The sequence below is a fragment of the Acinonyx jubatus genome, chromosome A2 (genome assembly GCF_027475565.1).
Source record: "Acinonyx jubatus isolate Ajub_Pintada_27869175 chromosome A2, VMU_Ajub_asm_v1.0, whole genome shotgun sequence".
Classification (NCBI taxonomy): Eukaryota; Metazoa; Chordata; class Mammalia; order Carnivora; family Felidae; genus Acinonyx; species Acinonyx jubatus.
Window position 1 is genome coordinate 1,692,745 of NC_069383.1, and position 19,025 is coordinate 1,711,769.

Below are 19,025 nucleotides of genomic sequence, written 5' to 3' on the forward strand. Positions count from 1 at the left end.
CCTGGTGAACTTTTCCTGAAGGGGGGGCGGGTGCCCACCCCCGCATTCCCCGACCAGTCTGCTTTCAGGAAGTGCTCTCAGCTGGTCTCGGGGAGGACGGGCACCAGCCTGGGATTTTGAGGGGCTTAGGAGCGTGGTTACTGTAGAACAAAGAGGGGTGAAATGAATTCCTCTGGGAGTTCTAAACACCAGAATGATTTTGTTGAGGGAAACGGGGAGATTTATTGCGTATAGCCCGCACACCTGTCCTCAACTAAAACAGCCCTGGTGGTGGGTATTTCAGGGAGAAGAGAGGGCAGCAGGTTCTCCAAGATCAATCTTGGGGGAGTTTCATTAGTTTCATTCGCTCACCTCCCCCAGCCTCCTACATCACTGCCCCCCAAGCCCAGGAGTCCTGCCCCAGCACATGGAGGAGGGGAGAGATAGAGAAAGGCGAGTCAGACTTAGAGAGGGCCACAGTCAGAGGTGGGGGCCAAGACTGCTCTCTCCTGGGGAGGCACATCGACAGCCAAGATATTGTTACTGTCCCTCCAAGGGGGAAGGGTTTCCTGCCCAGGACAGATGAGAATCTCGAGTCTCCTTCGCAAACCCTTCTTCCCCGAGGGGAACGGATAGGCACGGAGAAACAGGGCTAGGGACACCGGGCGTGTTGAGGGCGGCCGGTGAGGACTGTGTGGCCCCTCTGGCAGACTCAGTCCCAAACAAATAACGGCTTGCAGGGGACAGGATTCTCACCTTCTTTGAACCTGTACTGAGTGTTCCCCTCTCTCCCTGTAGAGGCAGGACTGCATTCTCATCACCCAAAGAGATACCATCCAAAGACAAGACAAACACCACGTAAACGCTGTCATTTCTATTTACAAGTTATTATTGGTTTTTGCCGAGCCATGTAGCACTCAGTCCCACTGCTGTCCTCCTAATTCCCAGCTAGTCTGTGTGTCTGGGAACTACCCTGTTTTAATGAAGAACAAACTCGGCTCTTGCCAAGAGAATCACCGCAGTCCACTCTTGCCAAGGCGAGAAGCTTTTTGAAGGGAAACTAAGCGATCCCTATGCTTACCTTTAAAAAAAAGGCCAAAAAAAAACCAACCCTCTTGTAGCAACCTGATCTGCTAATTTTAAAGTTTACTTGCCCTGGTTTTTCCTTCCTCCTCTGCCCTTCCCACATCCCCCACCCTGTCCCTCACTCCCCTCTCACCTGCTCAGGAAGCTGGCTTCCCGAATGGAACCCCCCTCCTGCGTCCTCTCACCAGCTGGGGCAAGATAACTAGGTCTAATGGAGCTATTGCCCAAGCCTCGTGCTGGTGGCCGCTCGACTCCCCGACCTGCATGTTGATTCTTTCGGCTGCAGAAAAGCCCTTGGAAGTGCTTTGACTGTAAATATTTGAAGTGTGTGTATGGGGGACGGAGGGGGTGGCTGTGAAGTCTGGATTCTCCCTCCGCTACCTTGCTCAGCCAGGGGGGGCGAGGTTTCCGCGCGGTTTCCCAGGCTGCAGGTAGCAAGAGCACGGAGGCTGCGTTTTCCTGCCTGGGGACGAAGCGGGGGGCCGGGGGCACTGGCCTCCGGAGGACTCTGCGCGCCCGCGGGCTTTCCAGAGCCGGGGTGGGTGCTGCGTCTCGCACGCCCGAGGGTCGCCTTCCCAGAGAAGAGGAGCGCTGTCGCTGAGGATCCTGTCCAGGGCAGGTGGGCAAGGTCTCCCAGCGGATCCAGGTCCTGGAGGCCGCGGGCTCGCGGATTCCGCCTACTGCGCCTGGACGGGGCAGGCACTCAAGGCGAGGACTTGCGGAAGGCACACTCACGCGCGCACACACAACACCTGAGACGCACGGAGTAGAGAAAGTTCCACCTGCAGAGGGCTGGCGGCAGGGACACGAACCGCTCCTGTGCACCCTGGAGACCGGGAGCGGGGCTTGGGGACCCGTACGGCCTTCGCTGTGCTGCGGTCATTGTGCAAAGCAGCTAGATCTGCGAGCAACGTGGGCTCCCCGACGCAGGAGTGCACAAACTCAAGTGCGGGCGAGGAGGCGCGAGAAGACGCGGGCCACTGCTCTAGGTGACGCCGGGCCCAGAATGGGACAGCGTGTCTCGGAAGCTGGACTCGGGCAGCGGGGCCCACACCCGGACCCGGGGGTGCCACGCCCGCAGCCCCGCTCAGCGTTCGCGGGAGGGCGAGCGGGGTCCCTAGGCTGAGGCTCCGGGTCTGGCAAGCCCGGTCGCAGTCTCCGCCCCGCCATCGCCGCTCGGCGCCCCGGTTGTTTAGGACCCCGCGGCGCAGGGGCGGGGCGGCAGGCGGCCGGGACGGTGACAGGTGCGCCCCTCGGCCAATGGCGGGGCCCGCGCCCCTCCCCGAGCCCCCGCCGAGCGCGCCAATCGGCGGCCGCGCTGCGCTTCAAGTGCGCGGAGGGGCGCGGGTCCCCACTACGGCGCCAGCGGCCTCGGCGCGGTCGCCCGAGGGTCCAGCGCACAGAGCCGGGCTCCCCGGCCCGGCGCGTCCGGGCACTCGCCTGCGAGTTTGTGCAAAGCGCGTGCGAGCGCGGCCCGGGGCGGGGCCCGCACGGAGGAGGCGCCCGGACCATGGTCACCCTCGGCTGAGTTTCCGGCGGCGACTTTGATTATTGGCAAATAATCACCATAACAATACCGCACCCTGGGGCTCGCCACCACCACGCACGGAGTCCGCGAGCCCGCACGCGGCCGCGCCACCCGCCGCCCGGCCCTGCTCGCCAGCCCCACACAGGCCGATGGAAAAATCAAAAAATTTCCGCATCGATGCGCTGCTGGCCGTGGACCCCCCGCGAGCGGCCTCCGCGCAGACCGCGCCGCTGGCCCTGGTCACGTCGCTCGCGGCCGCCGCGTCTGGCCCCGGGGGCGGCGGCGGCGGCGGCGGGGCGGGCGGCGGCGGGGCGAGCGGCGGGGCCGGCGGCGGCTGCAGCCCCGCGTCCTCGGAGCCGCCCGCGGCGCCCGCCGACCGCCTGCACGCCGAGAGCCCCTCGCCGCCGCGCCTGCTGGCCGCGCACTGCGCGCTGTTGCCCAAGCCCGGCTTCCTGGGCGCGGGCGGCGCGGGCGGCGGCGCGGGCGGCGCGGGCGGCGGCCCCGGGGGGCCCCACCACCACGCGCACCCGGGCGCCGCCGCCGCCGCCGCCGCCGCTGCAGCCGCCGCCGCCGCCGCCGCGGGGGGCCTGGCGCTGGGGCTGCACCCCGGGGGCGCGCAGGGCGGCGCGGGCCTCCCCGCGCAGGCCGCGCTCTACGGCCACCCGGTCTACGGCTACTCGGCGGCGGCGGCGGCGGCCGCGCTGGCTGGCCAGCACCCGGCGCTCTCCTACTCGTACCCGCAGGTGCAGGGCGCGCACCCCGCGCACCCCGCCGACCCCATCAAGCTGGGCGCCGGCACCTTCCAGCTGGACCAGTGGCTGCGCGCCTCCACCGCGGGCATGATCCTGCCCAAGATGCCCGACTTTAACTGTGAGTACCGCGCAGCCCCCGGGCCCGGAAAGGAAGCCAGGGGAAAACGGGGGGGAGGGGGAGTCCTGGCACACGGTTTTCCCGCGCAGCCTCGGCCGCCGGCCGCCGCCTGCCTCTCGCTCTCCGCTGGGAGAGCGCGGTGGAAGCGCCGCGAGGCCGCCTCGGCTCCGCCCGGGGCCCGCGAAGACTCGTGCGGACGGCGCGCGGTGGGATCGGCGGCGAGTTACTAAAATGGCCACGCGCGGGCCCTGCTTTCTCTTCCTCTCCTAACGGGAAGGGGCAGCTGGAGGTGTGAGACTCGAATCTAATGATTAACCGGCAGGCTAGAGAAGGAAGTGGTGAGGGAAGGCGAGCCGAGGAGCACCCGAGTTAGGCTGGCCTGGGGATTGAGGCCCCCCGGAGCCAGGGGCTTCTCTCCAGGGAAACGGACTTGACTTAGGTACCGCATTCTGGGTTCTGGAGGGACCCCCGGTCCCTCCCAAGAGGAGAGATTCAGGAGCACAGAACAAGAAATGGGCTTCAAGAGGCCAGGGCCGCGAGGCCAGGTCCCTGGCGACGCTCTGGCCGTCTGCGGGGTTGAGCCTGCCTCTGTGAGGGCGCCTGGGCCGCCGTGTGATGCCCAGGAAGCAGATGGCCTGACCCGAACCGAGCGTCGAAGGTGCGCTCCTGCGGAAGGGGAGATACGTCTCTTTCAGTACCCCCATCTCGGGGACTCTGGGTAGCAGGTGCCCGCCCAGAATTGGAGGTCCCCAATACAGAGCGAACCCCTCCCCAGGGTAGGAGCAAGGGAGGGCTGGCCACCCCCACCCGGAGGAGAGCGGCTGGACTGTGGGCAGGTGGTACACCTCCAGGTGGCCTGGGCCCCCTCGTCTTTCCTGGCCCGAGGGCAGGCACACTGGGCTGGTGCTCCGGGGAGTCTCCTGTTGGCTCGCCCCACCGGGGCAGCATGCACAGGCTGATGCATAAGACTTCACGCTTTCAGCTGCAGAAGACCCAAACAAAGAGACCCCATTGTTTCCTTCTGGGTGGCTGTGTTTAGACTGGGGAGACGCAGGCATAGGAGGGGAAAAAAGCAAAAAAGAAAACAAAAATAAGCACTTGGCAGAATTGAGATCCCTCTGCTAGAAGCCATGGTTGTGACTAAACAGAGAAAAGCCAGGACCCTGAGGCTGGAGAAGTCACAGCCAGGTGAGAAAATCCCTGCGTGTGCACTGTTGGCCCACAGCCCACCCCAGGCGTTTCCCAGCTCAGCTCCCACAAGACCCTCATGGCCACCGAACGGCCGGCCAGCCAGCCGGCCGGCCGGCGGGAAGTCAGCTCATCCTGATCCCTACGGGGAAACCTCCAGCTCAACTCTTGTCTCACCTCATGTCTGAACCTGCTGATCCCGGGTCAGCCAAACCCAGGGCACTCTTCCCGGGCCTGGTCGCCAAAGCCTCCAAACCCCTGCTCACCGAAAGCCACCCCATGGGTTTCCCCTTATGATCTGCATCTCCCTCGGAGGGGGCTGCTGGCCTGCACACAGGCCTCCCCTGGGCACTGGGTCCCCTGACCGCGGCGGGGGGGGGGGGGATGGGGGTGTTCTCCTGGGCCTGCGTGGAACTCAAGGTCGCTCAGAAAACCGGTGAAAGCCACATCCCTTTGCCAACACACTTCACCCATCCCTGATTCCTAGTCTTGACCCAGAGGTAGCAGAGTGAAAACCCAGGCAGCTTTTAGAACAGAAATCTGAACGCCGAGTCCTAAAGGGCAATAATAAGCCGGCCAGGATGCCGGCGTCTGTTCTGAGGGTTCCTCTTCTGGTCGCTGGAAAACCTGTTTGGTTTCCTTAATAGGTTGTCTCTGCTGTTGGATGGCATGTCCCAAACGGTCCCTTTGGAGCCAGTGTTTTAATTAAAGTTCTAATGTATTGTCAAGTTGGGAATTGGGGCCTCATTTAACTAAAGCTGGGGGCGTGGGCCTTCCCGTAAAGCAAATTGCCCACCCCGGGGGCCTGAGCTCAGCCGCTGGACTGGCCTCTTTTCTTCCCTTCCCTTTATTGTCTAACACTTGTCAGGCTCCTGGGACATCAAGGCAGGTCGCATTTTGAGGTCACAAAATTCTCTGTGATGTAACCGTGTGAAATTATGTAAATACAGCCAAGGGACCTCCTTGAACACTGGAAAGCCGGATCCCGCCCCCCCCCCCCCCGCCCCCTTTGCCTAGGCCTTCCATTTGCAAAATGAGACTTGTTCTGAAAAGGCTTCCAGTCTCCCTGGGCTCTGCCCCTCTGCGACCTGGGTACGGGGCTGTCGGGAAGAATTTTCAGTGGGGGAGTCTGGTGAATTCACACGTTCGGGCCCAGGATTTGGTCCTTCTCCGGCCTTCCTCCTTTTTCCTTTCCCCCTTCTCCTATGTACTTAAGGAGGGGGCAGTGGGAATCCCACACCAGTCCTTTGCTGGCTGGGAAGAAACGGAACTGGTGATTCCTGGGACCTGTCTCTGAGCCTGGGCTGGGGGAGGACTCCGTGAGGAGTGGGAGGAGGAGTGCCCCTCTGGCCTCTGCTTCCGGCCTGTCCACCTTCTTCTACACCGCCCACCGGGTGCACAGGGCTGCTGTGTGTAAGACACTCTCTTTAATCAGAACGCCCAGGCCCTGGGTTAAAAAAATTTGGTCCCGTTAAACCCGACTTGCGTGGCTCCACCTGGCATTCGGAGCCTGGGCTCCAGGGCCCCCTCCAGGCACACCCGCGTCCCTGGGGAGAGGACGTCCACACTGAAGGCAGAGCGGTGACGCCCTGGGCTGGTGGGCCGGGCAGCAGCCTTGCACAAGTGGCACAGGGCGCATTGGGTGGCAGTGGGGGCGGGAGGCCTGAGCCAGACTTCCAGTGTCATGCCCCTCTTTGTCCCCAGCCCAGGCGCAGTCCAACCTCCTGGGAAAGTGCCGTCGGCCCCGCACAGCCTTCACCAGCCAGCAGCTACTGGAGCTGGAACACCAGTTCAAGCTCAACAAGTACCTGTCGCGGCCCAAGCGCTTCGAGGTGGCCACCTCACTAATGCTCACGGAGACCCAGGTACACAGCCCCCCCCCCCCCGAACAGCTCACCCCCTGCCTTGTCACCTGTGCACCCCTGGCCCTCTGCTGGCCTGAGCACCTGGAGGCCGGTGGGGGGGGGGCGGCTTTTGGACCCTTAGGGGGCGCGTTCCTGTCCCGGGAGAGTTAGCATCTCTGCCAGGGCTCACTTACCAAGCCCAGAGGTCCGATTCAGTAGGTTGGGCTGAGACCCAGAAATCTGCATTTGAAGGACACTTCACCGCCTCTTCCATTCCAAAGCAGTGGTCCCCAGGCCACGTTTGAGAAATTTTATTCCAAAAAGAGAGCAGGGGATGTGTACAGGTTTACAGATACGTCCTCTAGCTGCTCCGGTCCTATCTGGACAGTGCCAGAGCACCCCCAGAAAAAGACGGGAATCCCGAAGTCGAGGTCCCCGTCTGAGCCTCCTTGGAGCCCCCCAGCCCCACTCTGGGGGGTGCTGGTGCCTGGGGGGGGGCACCCCTTCCCCTGAAGCCCACTCCTGGGCCTTGTGAGGACCGGCGAGGTGCAGGTGCAGACAGGACTCCAGAGAGAGGACCCGTAGGGATGGAGTGGCCAGTTTCTCACGCCCTCTTGTGCCCTCAGGTGAAGATCTGGTTCCAGAACAGGCGGATGAAGTGGAAACGCAGCAAAAAGGCCAAGGAGCAGGCGGCGCAGGAGGCTGAGAAGCAGAAGGGGGGTGGGGGCGCCAGCAAAGGTGGCCTCGGGGAGGACAAGGGGGACGACGAGCTGCTGGGGCCGCCGGCTGCCGGGGACAAAAGCGGCGGACGCCGCCTGCGGGACTTGAGGGACAGTGACCCTGAGGATGACGAGGACGACGACGACGAGGACCCCTTTCCCTACAGCAACGGCACGGGAGCACACGTCTCCTCCGACTGCTCGTCTGAGGCCGATTCCCCGCCCCCGCGGCCCAACGCGCCCGGGCACCAGCCCCCGCCCCAGTAGGGGCCCCGCGCCCCAGGGCAGCCCCGCGGCCCCCAGGCACCAGCCTCCGCCCCAGGAGGGGCCCTGCTCCCCAGGGCAGCCCCGCGGGCCCCCGCCTCGAGGCCGCGCATCCTGGGGCAGGTTCGGCGCTGTGCCTGTCTGCTCTCCAAGGGACCGAGAGAGAGGGAGGTCCGGCGGGTGCACCCTTGAACTCCTGTCCTTTTTAATTTAATTTTGGTTAGTGTTGGGGGTGCTGTTTGTCAGACGACCTGAGCGCCACCAGGGGAAGGCCCCCACTCCTCCCCACTCCTCCCCACTTCCTGAATGGAGAAGGCCGGGACCTCTACAGTGTTGGACGACCTGGAAAACTTGAGTATTGATAAAGGGAAACTGGTTTGTGCTTACCTATCTGGGGGGAACTTTATGTCACGAGCTTTCAAACTGCTGGAAATCTCAAAACTGTACTGTCTTTATTTTTGTACATTGTATTTATATATATATAAAGAAACGACTACTTATGCATGCTAAATTATTATTTAGCTTCTCCCATCGCCCACGATGGAATGTAAAATAAATTGGTTTTTTACTGGATGAGAGCGCAGATCTTTGGGGGGGTGAGTTAGGAAAGCGGACTTTACTATTTTTGTTTTTGAAATGAGGGGTTGGGTGTTATTCCACCGACCGAAGGTGCAACTCAGACTTGCAAACCGGTGGGAGGAGCACCTCCCTCTGCGGGGCGGGCGGGGCACGGTCCCGGGGCTGGGGAGTCGCAGGTGCGACAGGTTGGTGAAAATACTTGCGACCAGGCGTCCGCCTGTCGGGATGCGGGGATCCCAGGAGGGCAACGGGACTCGGTGGGTTTACTTTCCTATCTGCTCGAGGATCTCGCGGCACTGGCGCTCCAGGAGTGGAGACGCACCATTCGAACGTTTCGGCAAATAAGCCTTACCACGACTGGACGATTTCACCGGCAGGCCTTTCGGGTCCGTGTGGCCCTGGGCCCCCCGGGTTGCCTCGCGTAAGCCCGGGCTCGTTCCGGGGCCTGCCTCCCGCAGAACCTTCTGGGTCCGGCCGGAAACGGTTTTCTGGGATCCGTGCAGACGTCCGCGGGGACAGCGGCGGCGACAGGATCGCTTGGCGCCGGGTCTGCGACGGCTCCGGGTCAGTAAACCTTGCGGCGTGCGCCCTCGGTCACCGGCCGGGCCCGCGGCCATGTGCTGCACACATGCCCCCTGCACCTGCGCCTGCCGCGCCGGCCCGGTGGCCCCTCCTGGGCCCGGAGGAAACAGGCGACAGGGCCCGCCCCGCGTGCCCTCCCCCGTCCTTCTGTGGCTCGCGCGGCCTCACTGGCCGCCGGGCGCGCGGGGAGCGCCCCTCCCCCTCCCGCTGATAAATGAGTTCAGGAGGGCCTGGCGTTTCATTTGGGTGATTACCGCGGGCCAGCGGGGCCACTCCTCTGCCTCAGGGCCGGGGTGAGATTAATATCCTCTCTGGCAGCTCATTATCACCCCGGGCTCGTTCCATAAAATGCAACGTCAGCCGAGGCCGGGCGCGGCGCTGCCGGAGCCGGGAGGGAGCAGCTGCGGGCAGGGCGCGGGCCTCGGCCGCCTCGGGGTCCAAAGGTGCTTCTGGGGACCGGGGACTGGGTTTGCAAGCGGTGGGGAAGCCAGAGGGCCCCGAGGAAAGGGGGTGGGGAAATTGGACAGGGGTGGGGGAGGGAGAGAAGGGAAAGAAATGCCTTTTGGGGCTTAAAAAAGCCCCCACAAACCCTCCGCAATCTGTGGATCTGGCGTCTGCATTCCTAACACGCTGGTGAGGTTCAGCCCGCAGCGATCTCTTCCCCGGCTGGCGGGCTTCGGCCTGGGGGTCGGGGGGTGGGGGTGGGCCTCCGCGCGCGGGGCTGAGCCCCCCGCGCCCGGGGTCGGTCCGCTCCCCCCACGCGACCCGGGCAGGAGGGGCGCTGGAGGCGGGCGCGCCCCGTGACCCCGCCCTTGCCCCCCCCCCCCCCCCCCCCCCCCCCCCGGCGGAGCTGCTCGGCCCGGGCGCGGGGACTCGGCGGCGGAGAGGCCCGGCCGCGGCCCCGGCGTCTCCAGCCAGCTGCCTAATCGCGGCGGAATTTATCTCGCTAATAAATTTAATGATCAATTCGTTCTTGTCAGCTCTTCCCCAAATCAATTATAGCAAATTTAAATATAATCACTGGCTCATCCTCACCCACTCGGGGCACCGCGAACAATTCGTTCCGCCTGATCAACGGCCGGCGGGCCCTGCTCCGCCCGCCTCGCGGGCCGCGCCCCCCACCCCGCTGACGGCGCGAGGCGGGGGAGAGACTCGGCAGCCCCCCCCACCCCCCCCCCCCCCCCGCCCAGGACCCCGTTTCCAGGACCCGCAGCCCAGGGGGAGACGAGAGCATTGGCTTCAGACAAGCCGGGCTTATGGCGCTGGCCTCCCGGCTTTCCACGGGGGCGAGGGCGCGCCGCGCAGGTCCTGGAACCCCGGGGCCCGGGCCCCCCGCGAGGCCTCCAGCCAAAGCGGACCGGCTCCTCCGGGAACCCCAGCCCGACCCCCTGCGGGCCGAGGGCCCATCGTGCGCGCGCTTCTCTCCACCCTCGTGGAGAAAAGGGGCATCTGCCCTGGCCAGCGTCTCCAGCCTGCACGACAGGATGCGGATAACCTCCTTTTTTGTGACAAAGAAACCGACGTACATGTATCCTCCCGGGACGGCCCGCGGGTCTCTTGTCCATAGCAGAGCTCTGGCCCAGGGTTCCAGGCCCCTACAGAAGCTTTCACAGCGGGAGCCTGACGAGTGCAGAATGTACTAGAACCTAGACGAACTAGGCCTGCTCCTTCGGAGGGGCGCCTTTCGCAGCCCATCCCCGGAGGGGGGTCAGCTCGGCAGGAGCAGCTTCCAAGACTTTGTAGGACACCAAAAGCACCCACAACAAAAGCAAAAATAGACAAGTGGGAGTACGTCAAACTTTCAAACTTTTGCACAGCAGAGGAAACGGTCCACAGAATGAAAAGACAACCTAGGGACGGGAGAAGATGCTTGTAAATCACGTGTCTGATAGGGGTTAATATTCCAAGATGTAAACAACTCACACAACTCGACGACACAAATATGAACCCACTTAAAAACAGGCAAAGGACTCGAATAGAGATTTCTCTGACGTAGACGGACAAGTGGTCCGCAGCACACGGAAAGGTGCTCAACACCACTCGTCACTGGGGGAGCACACACCAAGACCATGGTGAGATACTCCCTCACACCCTCTGGGACGACAGGTATAAAAACAGACCCAGAAAATAACAAGTGTCGGCGATGGTGTGGAGAAGTCGGAACCTGAGCACACTGTTAAACAGCACAGCCACCCTGGAAAGCAGTATGCAGCTTCCTCAAAAACAAACAAAACGAAAACAACAAAACACAACAACCCTGGAATTACCATCTGACCCAGCAGCAACCTTATTCCTGGTTGTGTGTCCAAGAAACTGCGCCTGGAATAGAGAATTTGCACACTCGTGACCATTGCAGAGCCACTCACGATAACCAAGACGTGGAAGAGGGACAGAGGAAGGAAACGGAACATGCGCACACACACTAGAATATTATTCAGCCTCTAAAAAGAAGCAAAGCCTGTCACCTGCCACATGGCTGAACCTTGACGACGTTTTGTGCACGCGATAAGCCACTCACAAATTCTCCCTGTATGTGGAATCTAAATCAAACTCTTAGAGTGGTGGGGCGTGGGGGTGCTAAGAGGAAGGGGAAAGTGAGTTTTTCAGTGGGTACAGGCTTTCAGTGTTGCAAGATGGAGAGATTCTAGGGATCTTTTGCCCAACCACAGGTAACAGTAGGGAGCTGACGCTGGCGATGGTTAAAACGAAGACAGGCCCGCCTTCCCCCCTTGCCCTCCGTCCCCTCTAAAGACAGGGCTCACTTGCTGTGGAAAATCCAAGGCACAGAGAGGGCGGGCCCCTGGACCAAAGCAAGAGGGTGTCTGGATGCCCGCCCCCCCCCCCCCCCCCCGCGCTGTGCGCCCCAGGCCCGGGAGCTCCAAGCGGCTTCCACGGAGCACCTCTGGGTTTGCGGGTTAACTCGGCCCTGCCGCCGCCCCTGCGCCCCCTGCCCCCAGGCCGGGGCGGAGACTGCGCCCCCAGGGTGGGGGGGGCTCGCAGGGAGGGGGCAGTGCGGGCTGCCGGCGAGATGGGGGCGTGCTCCCCGCAAAGGCGCGCGCCCCCCCACCCCGTATCAAAGTCCCGCGGTGCATTGTGTCTCCCTCAATAAAACTAATCCCACGGGAGGTGTGACCTGCAGCGGGGACCTGCACCGGTCCAGACTACAAGGGCAAATATGTTTTTCAGATTTGGTTTTTATGGTCGGATTAAAGTTTATTTTCCGTAATAGGGCACCTAATAAAACCCATAAAGCCGGGTCGGGCCTCCAGCTGGTGGCCTCGTTTAACACTTTCACTTCGTAAATCACCTTACTACGTGCCAGGTGTGTCCCAAACTGGACGCCGACGAGAAACGCCCCCTCCCCCCACAAATGCCAGCGACAGGGCAGGGGGGCGGGGGGGGGGTCGAGGGGCGGGGCGGGGGCGGGCGGGTGCAGGGACCGGGCGTCGTGGGAAGGGGGTCGAGGAGTAGGGGGGCCGGAGGGGCGGGGCCGGTGGAGCGAAGCCGGTCTCCCCCACCCCCCCACCCCCCGCCGCCCCCGCGCCGACCCCGCGCACCTGCCGCCCCCCAGGTGTGCACACGGTGCCGGACAATGTGCGGCTGCTCCGGGCCATTGTCCGGCCACGCTCGGGCGGGACAAAGGGTGCCCCCTCCCCGGGCGGCCTCGGCCGGGGGGCGGGGCGGCGGGCGCGGTTTACCCAGCTGGGGGGAGGAACAAAGGCCCGCCGCCTTATCTCGGCGGGGCGCGGGGTCAGGCCGGGGGCGCGGGGGGCGGGCGGCCCAGGTGGGGTCGCTGCCGCCCGGGGCTGGGAGAGGGGCGCCGGGGGTGGGGAGGGGGTGGGGGGCCGCTGGGAACCGGGACCTTCCGAGCGCACGAAGCGCCTGCGCTTAGGGCGCCAAGTCGGGCGGTTTTCACTGCCAGGCCTCTGGTCTTCCCGTGGTTCTTGAGCCATTCCCGGTCGCCCTAACCCTCCCTCTCCTTCCGTCCGGCCCTGAAGTCTCCTGTTCTGCTGAGAAGTTAGACCTAGAAAAAGGGAAAACTAGAATATGGGTCGTCTGGGGGAGGGGGCCACAGAGGGCAGAGGGGCGGCCCCCGTCCTCCGAAGCCGGTCCTGCGCCCCCGGCAGGTGGCGGGGCTCTCGGGCGGGGCGTCCTCGGCAGCCCGGGGCGGGGAGGGGGGGGTCTCAGCTGCCTCCTGCAAACCCGCGTCAGGCCAGAGGCCCCCACCAGCTGGTGGCTCTGCTCGGTGCAGCAGAGGCCAGCGCCGCGACAGGAAACTCGCGGTTTACTTTTTAAAATAGAGAAATCTGTGAAGGAAACGCGGATTGGTTTTCTTCCCGGGTCTGCAACCCGTTCTTCGCACCTTTCATCGCCCCGGTGGATTTACTTGCTGATGACTCTTTTCCAAGGGGTGTCACCAGAGCCCCCGGATTAGGTGCCTGTGTGACACTGCGGCCTTTCTGTCCACAAACTCGATGACAATAGCCACCTCGGTGCTTCATGCAACCAGACTTTCCAGAAACCTCCGAGCCGCCAGACGCCGCTCCAGGCACTGAGGTGCCCTGGCGCATAAGCCAGCCCCGAACCTCCATCCGCCTGGAGTGACGCTGTAGCGGGAAGAGAAGGACCAGTAGGAAACCGTGGGAACACACACCGCACAGCCGAAAGGGGCGTGAAGACATGAGGTCATACCCGGGCTGGTACATCATTGTAAAGTAAGGCCAAGTCAGGTCTAGAGCATGGAGCACAGTCCTCCGGGACGGTGGCCGTCCCTTGGGACGTCATCCCAGATGGGGACCGTGCCGACGCTGATGGGACAGTGAGGGAGTGGGCTGTCTCCCTTTCAGAGGCTAGGAAGGAAGGACCAGAGGCCTTCAGGAATCGTGCGGGACACCGACCCATCACACGCTCACCTTCTGACGCACAGTCTTCTTAGCCCTTCTGCTCGAGTAAAGACCGCACAACACAGAACAGAGAGGCGTGTGGCTGGTGCAGACAGGACTTTGGGGAGAGAAATAGATAACGTGGGGTTTCTTTCTGTTCTTCTATGGAGATATGATTGACAGAATACTGTATGAGCTTCAGGTACATAATGTCTTAATTTTAATAATTCGCATATTTAATTTTTTTAACATTTATTTTTGAGAGACAGAGAGAGACACAGAATCCGAAGCAGGCTCCAGGCTCCGAGCTGTCAGCACAGAGCCCGATGTAGGGCTCGAACCCACCAACCAAGAGATCATGGCCTGAGCCGAAGCCGGACGCTTCACCGACGGAGCCCCCCGGGCGCCCCTAATTCACACATTTAATACCACTCCAGAAAATAGAAGAGAAAAACAAAATTTCCACATGAAAGATTCGTGGTCAGTTTTAGAGGTGTGGGGAGATCTCTGGAGGAGGGAGCTCTGGAGCAGCGACCCTATGCCAGGCCTGGGCTCATGTGCCACTGAGAGTGGGGCCCTGGGACGCCACCCTCACCACACAGTCAGTGACCACAGGCCCCCTCTGCACCTGCTAGGCATCACGCAGCATCCCCTTCCCGCGGTGTGTCTGCGTCCACACGTCTGCACACGCTGTCGTCCCGGCTAGACTTGTGTCACCGGCACTGTCCTTACCACCCATTCTCCTGGATGGGAGGCAAGCCCATCCCCCCACGGGGAGTCGCTGAGCCCAGAGCAGTGGGGCCACGGAGAAGGGTGGGGATCCCAGAGCCCCGCCACCGGGGCCTGTGTCCTGCCTCACCTAGAGTATGGCTGGGGCGAGTTCCTCCCGCCCTGGGCCGAAGTGCCCCCCGCTGTAAAGTAAGGGCCCTCTCAGTTCCCATCTCACAGGGCACTTAGGGTTGGACGACAACATTTATAGCATGCCAGGGACCACATGCCAGCTCTGGGATCATTAAACCAAGAAGAATACCCCCTGCCCCCATATGCACCTCTCTGCCCCAAGGTCTTCAGCGCCCTGTGGCACACAGGACACACTCGCAGGGCCTGCCGGAGCAGCTGTAGGTCAGGCGAGTCTGGGGAGGGGTGTTGTGGAGGAGGGGGGGAGGGGGAAGGAGGGGGAGGAGGGGGCGCATGTGGCGGAGAGGGGGCTCTCCGCAGACACGGCTGGCGTTGGAGGTGTGGGTGACATCCTGGTCCCGGCACACAGGCACACACCGACTGGGTGGCCTCGGGCAAGTGACGTAACCTCTCTGAGCCCCCAGGTCCTCCTTTGGCAAGCGGGATAGCGGTGGCCGCGTCACAGAGTGGCCATGAGGAACGGCACCACGACAGCGCAGACGAGTGGCTGGTCACCAAGGAAGCAGCCCCCCCACACCAGCCCGCCCGCGTCTCCCGCGGGGTTCTGCGGTCTCCCTGCGCCACTCGCTGCCCTCCCGGGCTTGCCCGTCGGGGGACATCTGTGCCTGGCGTCACCCCGCCCCGACTCCGGCCTCCGCTGGGGGCCCCGCCATCACCGCCGACCTGGGCCTGTTACCCCGCGGCTCTTCCTAATCCCCGTGGCCTTTCCTCCACCGTTCAAGATGGCGCTTGGGCTCCACAACCCAGCGAACGGGGCCAAGGGCACAGGGCAAATGAGCGTGTATCCTTCCGAGGAGGTCAGAACCCGGCACTTTCACTTCTGCTCACCTGGCAGGCTCCGCACACGGCCACGGCGAGCCTCACTGACAGCGGGGAAATCCGCATTTCCAGGTGGCCTTGGGCCTAGCTGAAGATGGGGCTTCTACCCCGGAGGACAAGGCGGGCGAGCGAGCACTGGGAAACGACTCTGCCGCAGGTGTGTGTTTGGGTTATTTGTCTTGTGGCAAAACGTTCATAGCCAGATGCGTCATTGTAGCCATTCGCAGTGAGCGCTTCAGGACATGAAATCCACTCCCGTCAGCACTGTCCGCCCCAGACTCTTCCATCAACCCCCAAGCTCTGTCCCCACCAAACAATAACCCCTCCCTCAGCCCTTGGGTGCCTCTACTCTACCTCTATGAATTTGGGTTCTTTTTAGAATTTTTTTTAACGTTTATTTATTTTGGAGAGCAGAGACAGAGCATGAGCATGAGCAGGGGAGGGGCAGAGAGAGAGGGAGGCACAGAATCCGAAGCGGGCTCCAGGCTCCGAGCTGTCTGCACAGAGCCGGTCGCGGGGCTCGAAGCCACGAACCCTGAGATCGTGACCTGAGCCGAAGTCGGACGCTCAACCGACTGAGCCACCCAGGCGCCCCGTAATTTGGGTTCTTTTCAAACCCCTACAGTACCCAGCGGAGATGTGAACACATGAAAAGGGCCCATAAGTTGAGTTGGGTTTTTCCCCCCATTCAGCAAAATTAACACCACCCACCAACCCTCCGTCCCACGTGCGATGCAGCACCCAAGTCCAGGGTCCACGTTTCCCTTAGAGGCGTTAGCATGTCTGCATGGAGCTCAAGTAAGTGATTCCCGACTAGGATGTCCCCCAAGAGCCCAAGGGTTGGGGGGCATGGTTCACAGAGTCAGGAGCGACTGGAAAATCATCATCCCTGGCCAAACATTTCACCTGAAAACAGGGCCAGTGCACCAAAAAATACAAGTCTTCTGCTAAATTTGAAACCAGAGATATAGGCTGATTTTGTAGCTCTCAGAAATCCTTTCCTCGATTTCACAGGTAAAGAAAACCCCGGAAATGCCCCATGGTTCACCCTTGGCAGCTTTCAAAACTGCTGGAAAAATCCAGAGAGTTTCCAAGAAGCCGCCAGGGGAGCTCACAACCTGCCCGGATCTCTGGCGGCCGCCTGTGAGCTTTTCTCTCCGACCCCCCCTTTGCAGGTGGACTGGAGGGTCCCTGTGTGTCCGGCCAGGCGCCCATGGAAAGGCCCCACCTGCGAGGCCCTGGAGGCCTTCTATCTTCAAAAAACAAAGTAATTCACTTTTAATGACCGCCAGTGTTTTCCTTCCCAGTTCTCTTTGAGCAGATAATGTGTCTGAGGCCTTCCCGACAGGGTTAAACCACCGTGACCTTCATAATCAGAGAACAGAAATAAATTATATTTACTCATAAATGTTACTCACTCTCCAGTGCCAGCTGCCCCCTAATCACAGGCGGTGTGACACGATTTTGCTTGTACCAGGCCCCACACTCACAGGTGACAAAGTGCTGTATTTTCCCGCCCAGCAGGCTGGGAGCCCTCGGGCTGGCCAGGCGTTTCCCGAGGACAGTCCCCGGCCTGGCGGGCACACGTGGTGCCCCTGAGACCCCGGAGCCTTCCGACTGGCCGAAGGGAGGGTGAGCGGGGACCAGAGGCCCCGCAGGGCCCCCTAGGATCCAGGCACCACGTGGGGACCGGAGACCCTCTGACCACCATCAGATCTGTCAATGGCCTCGCTCCTGACACGGTCCCTCCAGGCCCCCGTCCTCTGGTGGGGCAGTGGGGGGATGACCCACCACGGACTCTCACCCGAGATGGCCGCCAAACACACACGTCTCCTCACGACGAGTGGCCGCTGCTATTTGGCTAGATGGTTCCCAGGCGCTCGGTCGGGCGGCCCTGGCACCGCGGTGACCCGGCCGGGCAGGGGCAGGGGCAGGGACCGAGCTCACTCGGGGGGAGGGGGGTGTCGTGAATCGCACCCGAGGGGAGCAGCTCTGGGGCTCCCCCTCCCGCGGCGGGGCTCACAGACTCCCCCGCGGGAACACAGAGCTGGGTTCACAGGACCGAAGTGCACGGATCCACTCGCACACGCGGGAGAGGAAACAGCAAGCCCGCCTCCCAACGCCCAGGCTGTCTTCTGGGATTTTCTCTGGCACGGTTCTGGGCGGATTTACAGGGTGTGTGAGGCAGGGCCGCCTCTGGGGACAGTGGGGCCGGGGCAGGCCCGGTGTCCCCAGCCCTCCCCAGGCCTGGCCTCTGCCGCAGGGGGAGGGCTCCGCAGCCTGGTCTCTCGGCCTCGGCCCCACAGGTGCCCAAGTAGAAAAGCAGACCCTGTCGGCCCTGTTAAACCTGATCTAGAAAACAGAGCGCTCTAGCAAGCTCATTGTCTACATGAGTCAAAAGTGCAAGGGTGCTAATGAGCATTCGATGGATTCCACCTGCTGGTCCGGGGGCCCGGATTGAAAGGCACTTCCTTCACTAATCCCAAGGTTGAGGGCGAGGCTAAAATAAATCTCAAATAATCACGTCGTATTTCTGAGGCGTTAAATAAGCGGGCTCTATGCCCTGAACACAGGAACCCGCTTTCCCGCACGCGGTAAGCACAGGGCGCGCTCCCCGGGAAGCCCGCGCTGCTCGCGCACTGCTTCTGCGTCTTGTCTGACAGTGACGCCCTCGGGCACATCTGCTCAGGGCCGGGTGGCTCTAGGAAATCAGAGGTTTGGCCGAGCCCGGGCGAATCCAGTAATGACGAGAAGAGAAATAACCTCAGCCCTCGGGGTTGAGGCGCGTGGTGCCCGGGCGGGGAGGGGGAGGGGTGCTGGGATGGCTTTCAGCACCTGCCGTCATCTTGTACTTTTCTGCGAGCCTTACTTTGCTCTCATGAAGGATGATTTTCCCAGAGACAGCAAAAACGTCGCGAGCTGTCCATCGGCTTTTCAGAAGCATGATAGTGATACAGACCTTCGGGGTAGGGTTCGTGGGACACTGGGGACTGAGAAAGAAGAATGGCTTTAGAGCCCATCCTCTTTGTCCTGAGAAGCAGTACCGCTCAGTCAACAGGCCCCTCCTGGGTCTAGATAAGAGCCTTCCTGGAGACGAACAGTGCTGGGTGCTCCGAAGGACACGAAACTCGTGACAGGTTGTAAAATCGGACTCCGGGAGTCAGAAGTGCCCTTACTCCTGCCCGTGTCAGGCTGTCAGCAAAACTGACACGCGCACTTTCTATCTCAGGAGTCACTGCCAGAAAGAAACCCTCCGGGGCTCAGGTATGGCTGTGGGTACCACAGGTGAGGCCACCAGAGAGCTAGGGAGTCCCACTCACTCAGCTGCACTCCCGGACCTGCCCCCCGTCTTGTCCCGGAGATTTTACCCGAGGTCTTGTCTGCTGCTGCACTTAGGGTGACCGTCCCCATCACGGTTTTCTGGGACTTTCCCGGTCTTAGCACCAAAAATGTTCCATCCTAGAAGTCCCAATAATATAAAAACAGGGAGGGGGACAAAACGTAAGAGACTCTTAAATATGGAGAACAAACAGAGGGTCACTGGAGGGGCTGTGGGAGGGGGGGATGGGCTAAACGGGGAAGGGGCACTAAGGAATCGACTCCGGAAATCATTGTCGCACTATATGCTAACTAATTTGGATGTAAATTTAAAAAATAAATTGGGGCGCCTGGGTGGCTCAGTCGGTTGGGCGGCCGACTTCGGCTCAGGTCACGATCTCGCGGTCCGTGAGTTCAAGCCCCGCGTCGGGCTCTGGGCTGACAGCTC

The 19,025-nt window shown here is 62.0% G+C and overlaps 2 protein-coding genes and 1 long non-coding RNA gene across 6 annotated transcripts; 2 read left to right on the top strand and 1 right to left on the bottom strand.

The window, feature by feature from the left end:
* Positions 1–2,384: 2,384 nt before the first annotated feature.
* Positions 2,385–8,051, top strand: MNX1 (motor neuron and pancreas homeobox 1). Its single transcript, XM_027051255.2, has 3 exons — positions 2,385–3,463; positions 6,356–6,516; positions 7,122–8,051. Exons 1-3 carry the CDS (start codon positions 2,743–2,745, stop codon positions 7,479–7,481), a joined length of 1,242 nt encoding a protein of 413 aa, XP_026907056.2. The 5' UTR covers positions 2,385–2,742; the 3' UTR covers positions 7,482–8,051.
* Positions 6,792–9,298, bottom strand: LOC128314667 (uncharacterized). The gene is made up of 2 exons (XR_008296522.1): positions 8,257–9,298; positions 6,792–7,197 (listed from the first exon to the last, which is right to left on the bottom strand). It is a non-coding gene; the product is annotated as an uncharacterized LOC128314667 (long non-coding RNA).
* On the top strand, positions 8,226–17,180 carry LOC113596755 (uncharacterized). Of its 4 annotated transcripts, none has more exons than XM_053217804.1 (5): positions 8,226–8,621; positions 13,786–14,649; positions 14,845–15,237; positions 15,332–15,416; positions 16,274–17,180. In XM_053217804.1, the coding sequence occupies exons 3-5, from the start codon at positions 14,893–14,895 to the stop codon at positions 16,528–16,530; spliced, it is 687 nt and encodes a 228-aa protein (XP_053073779.1). In that variant the 5' UTR covers positions 8,226–8,621; positions 13,786–14,649; positions 14,845–14,892; the 3' UTR covers positions 16,531–17,180. The 4 variants fall into 4 exon arrangements, with proteins under 4 accessions (XP_053073779.1, XP_053073778.1, XP_053073776.1 ...); XM_053217803.1 differs by lacking the exon at positions 8,226–8,621 and having other exon boundaries at positions 12,836–14,002; positions 14,586–14,649; XM_053217801.1 differs by lacking the exon at positions 8,226–8,621 and adding an exon at positions 12,836–13,354.
* Positions 17,181–19,025: the final 1,845 nt, after the last annotated feature.

Bases quoted from the DNA above. Each gene is read 5' to 3' on its own strand.
- MNX1 (XM_027051255.2), top strand. From the start codon at position 2,743: ATGGAAAAATCAAAAAATTTCCGCATCGATGCGCTGCTGGCCGTGGAC. The intron at 3,464-6,355 runs GTGAGTACCGCG...CTTTGTCCCCAG, and splicing joins CAAGATGCCCGACTTTAACT to CCCAGGCGCAGTCCAACCTC. The intron at 6,517-7,121 runs GTACACAGCCCC...TTGTGCCCTCAG, and splicing joins TAATGCTCACGGAGACCCAG to GTGAAGATCTGGTTCCAGAA.
- LOC113596755 (XM_053217804.1), top strand. From the start codon at position 14,893: ATGAGGAACGGCACCACGACAGCGCAGACGAGTGGCTGGTCACCAAGG. The intron at 15,238-15,331 runs GTCAGAACCCGG...CCGCATTTCCAG, and splicing joins GCGTGTATCCTTCCGAGGAG to GTGGCCTTGGGCCTAGCTGA. The intron at 15,417-16,273 runs GTGTGTGTTTGG...TCGATTTCACAG, and splicing joins GGGAAACGACTCTGCCGCAG to GTAAAGAAAACCCCGGAAAT.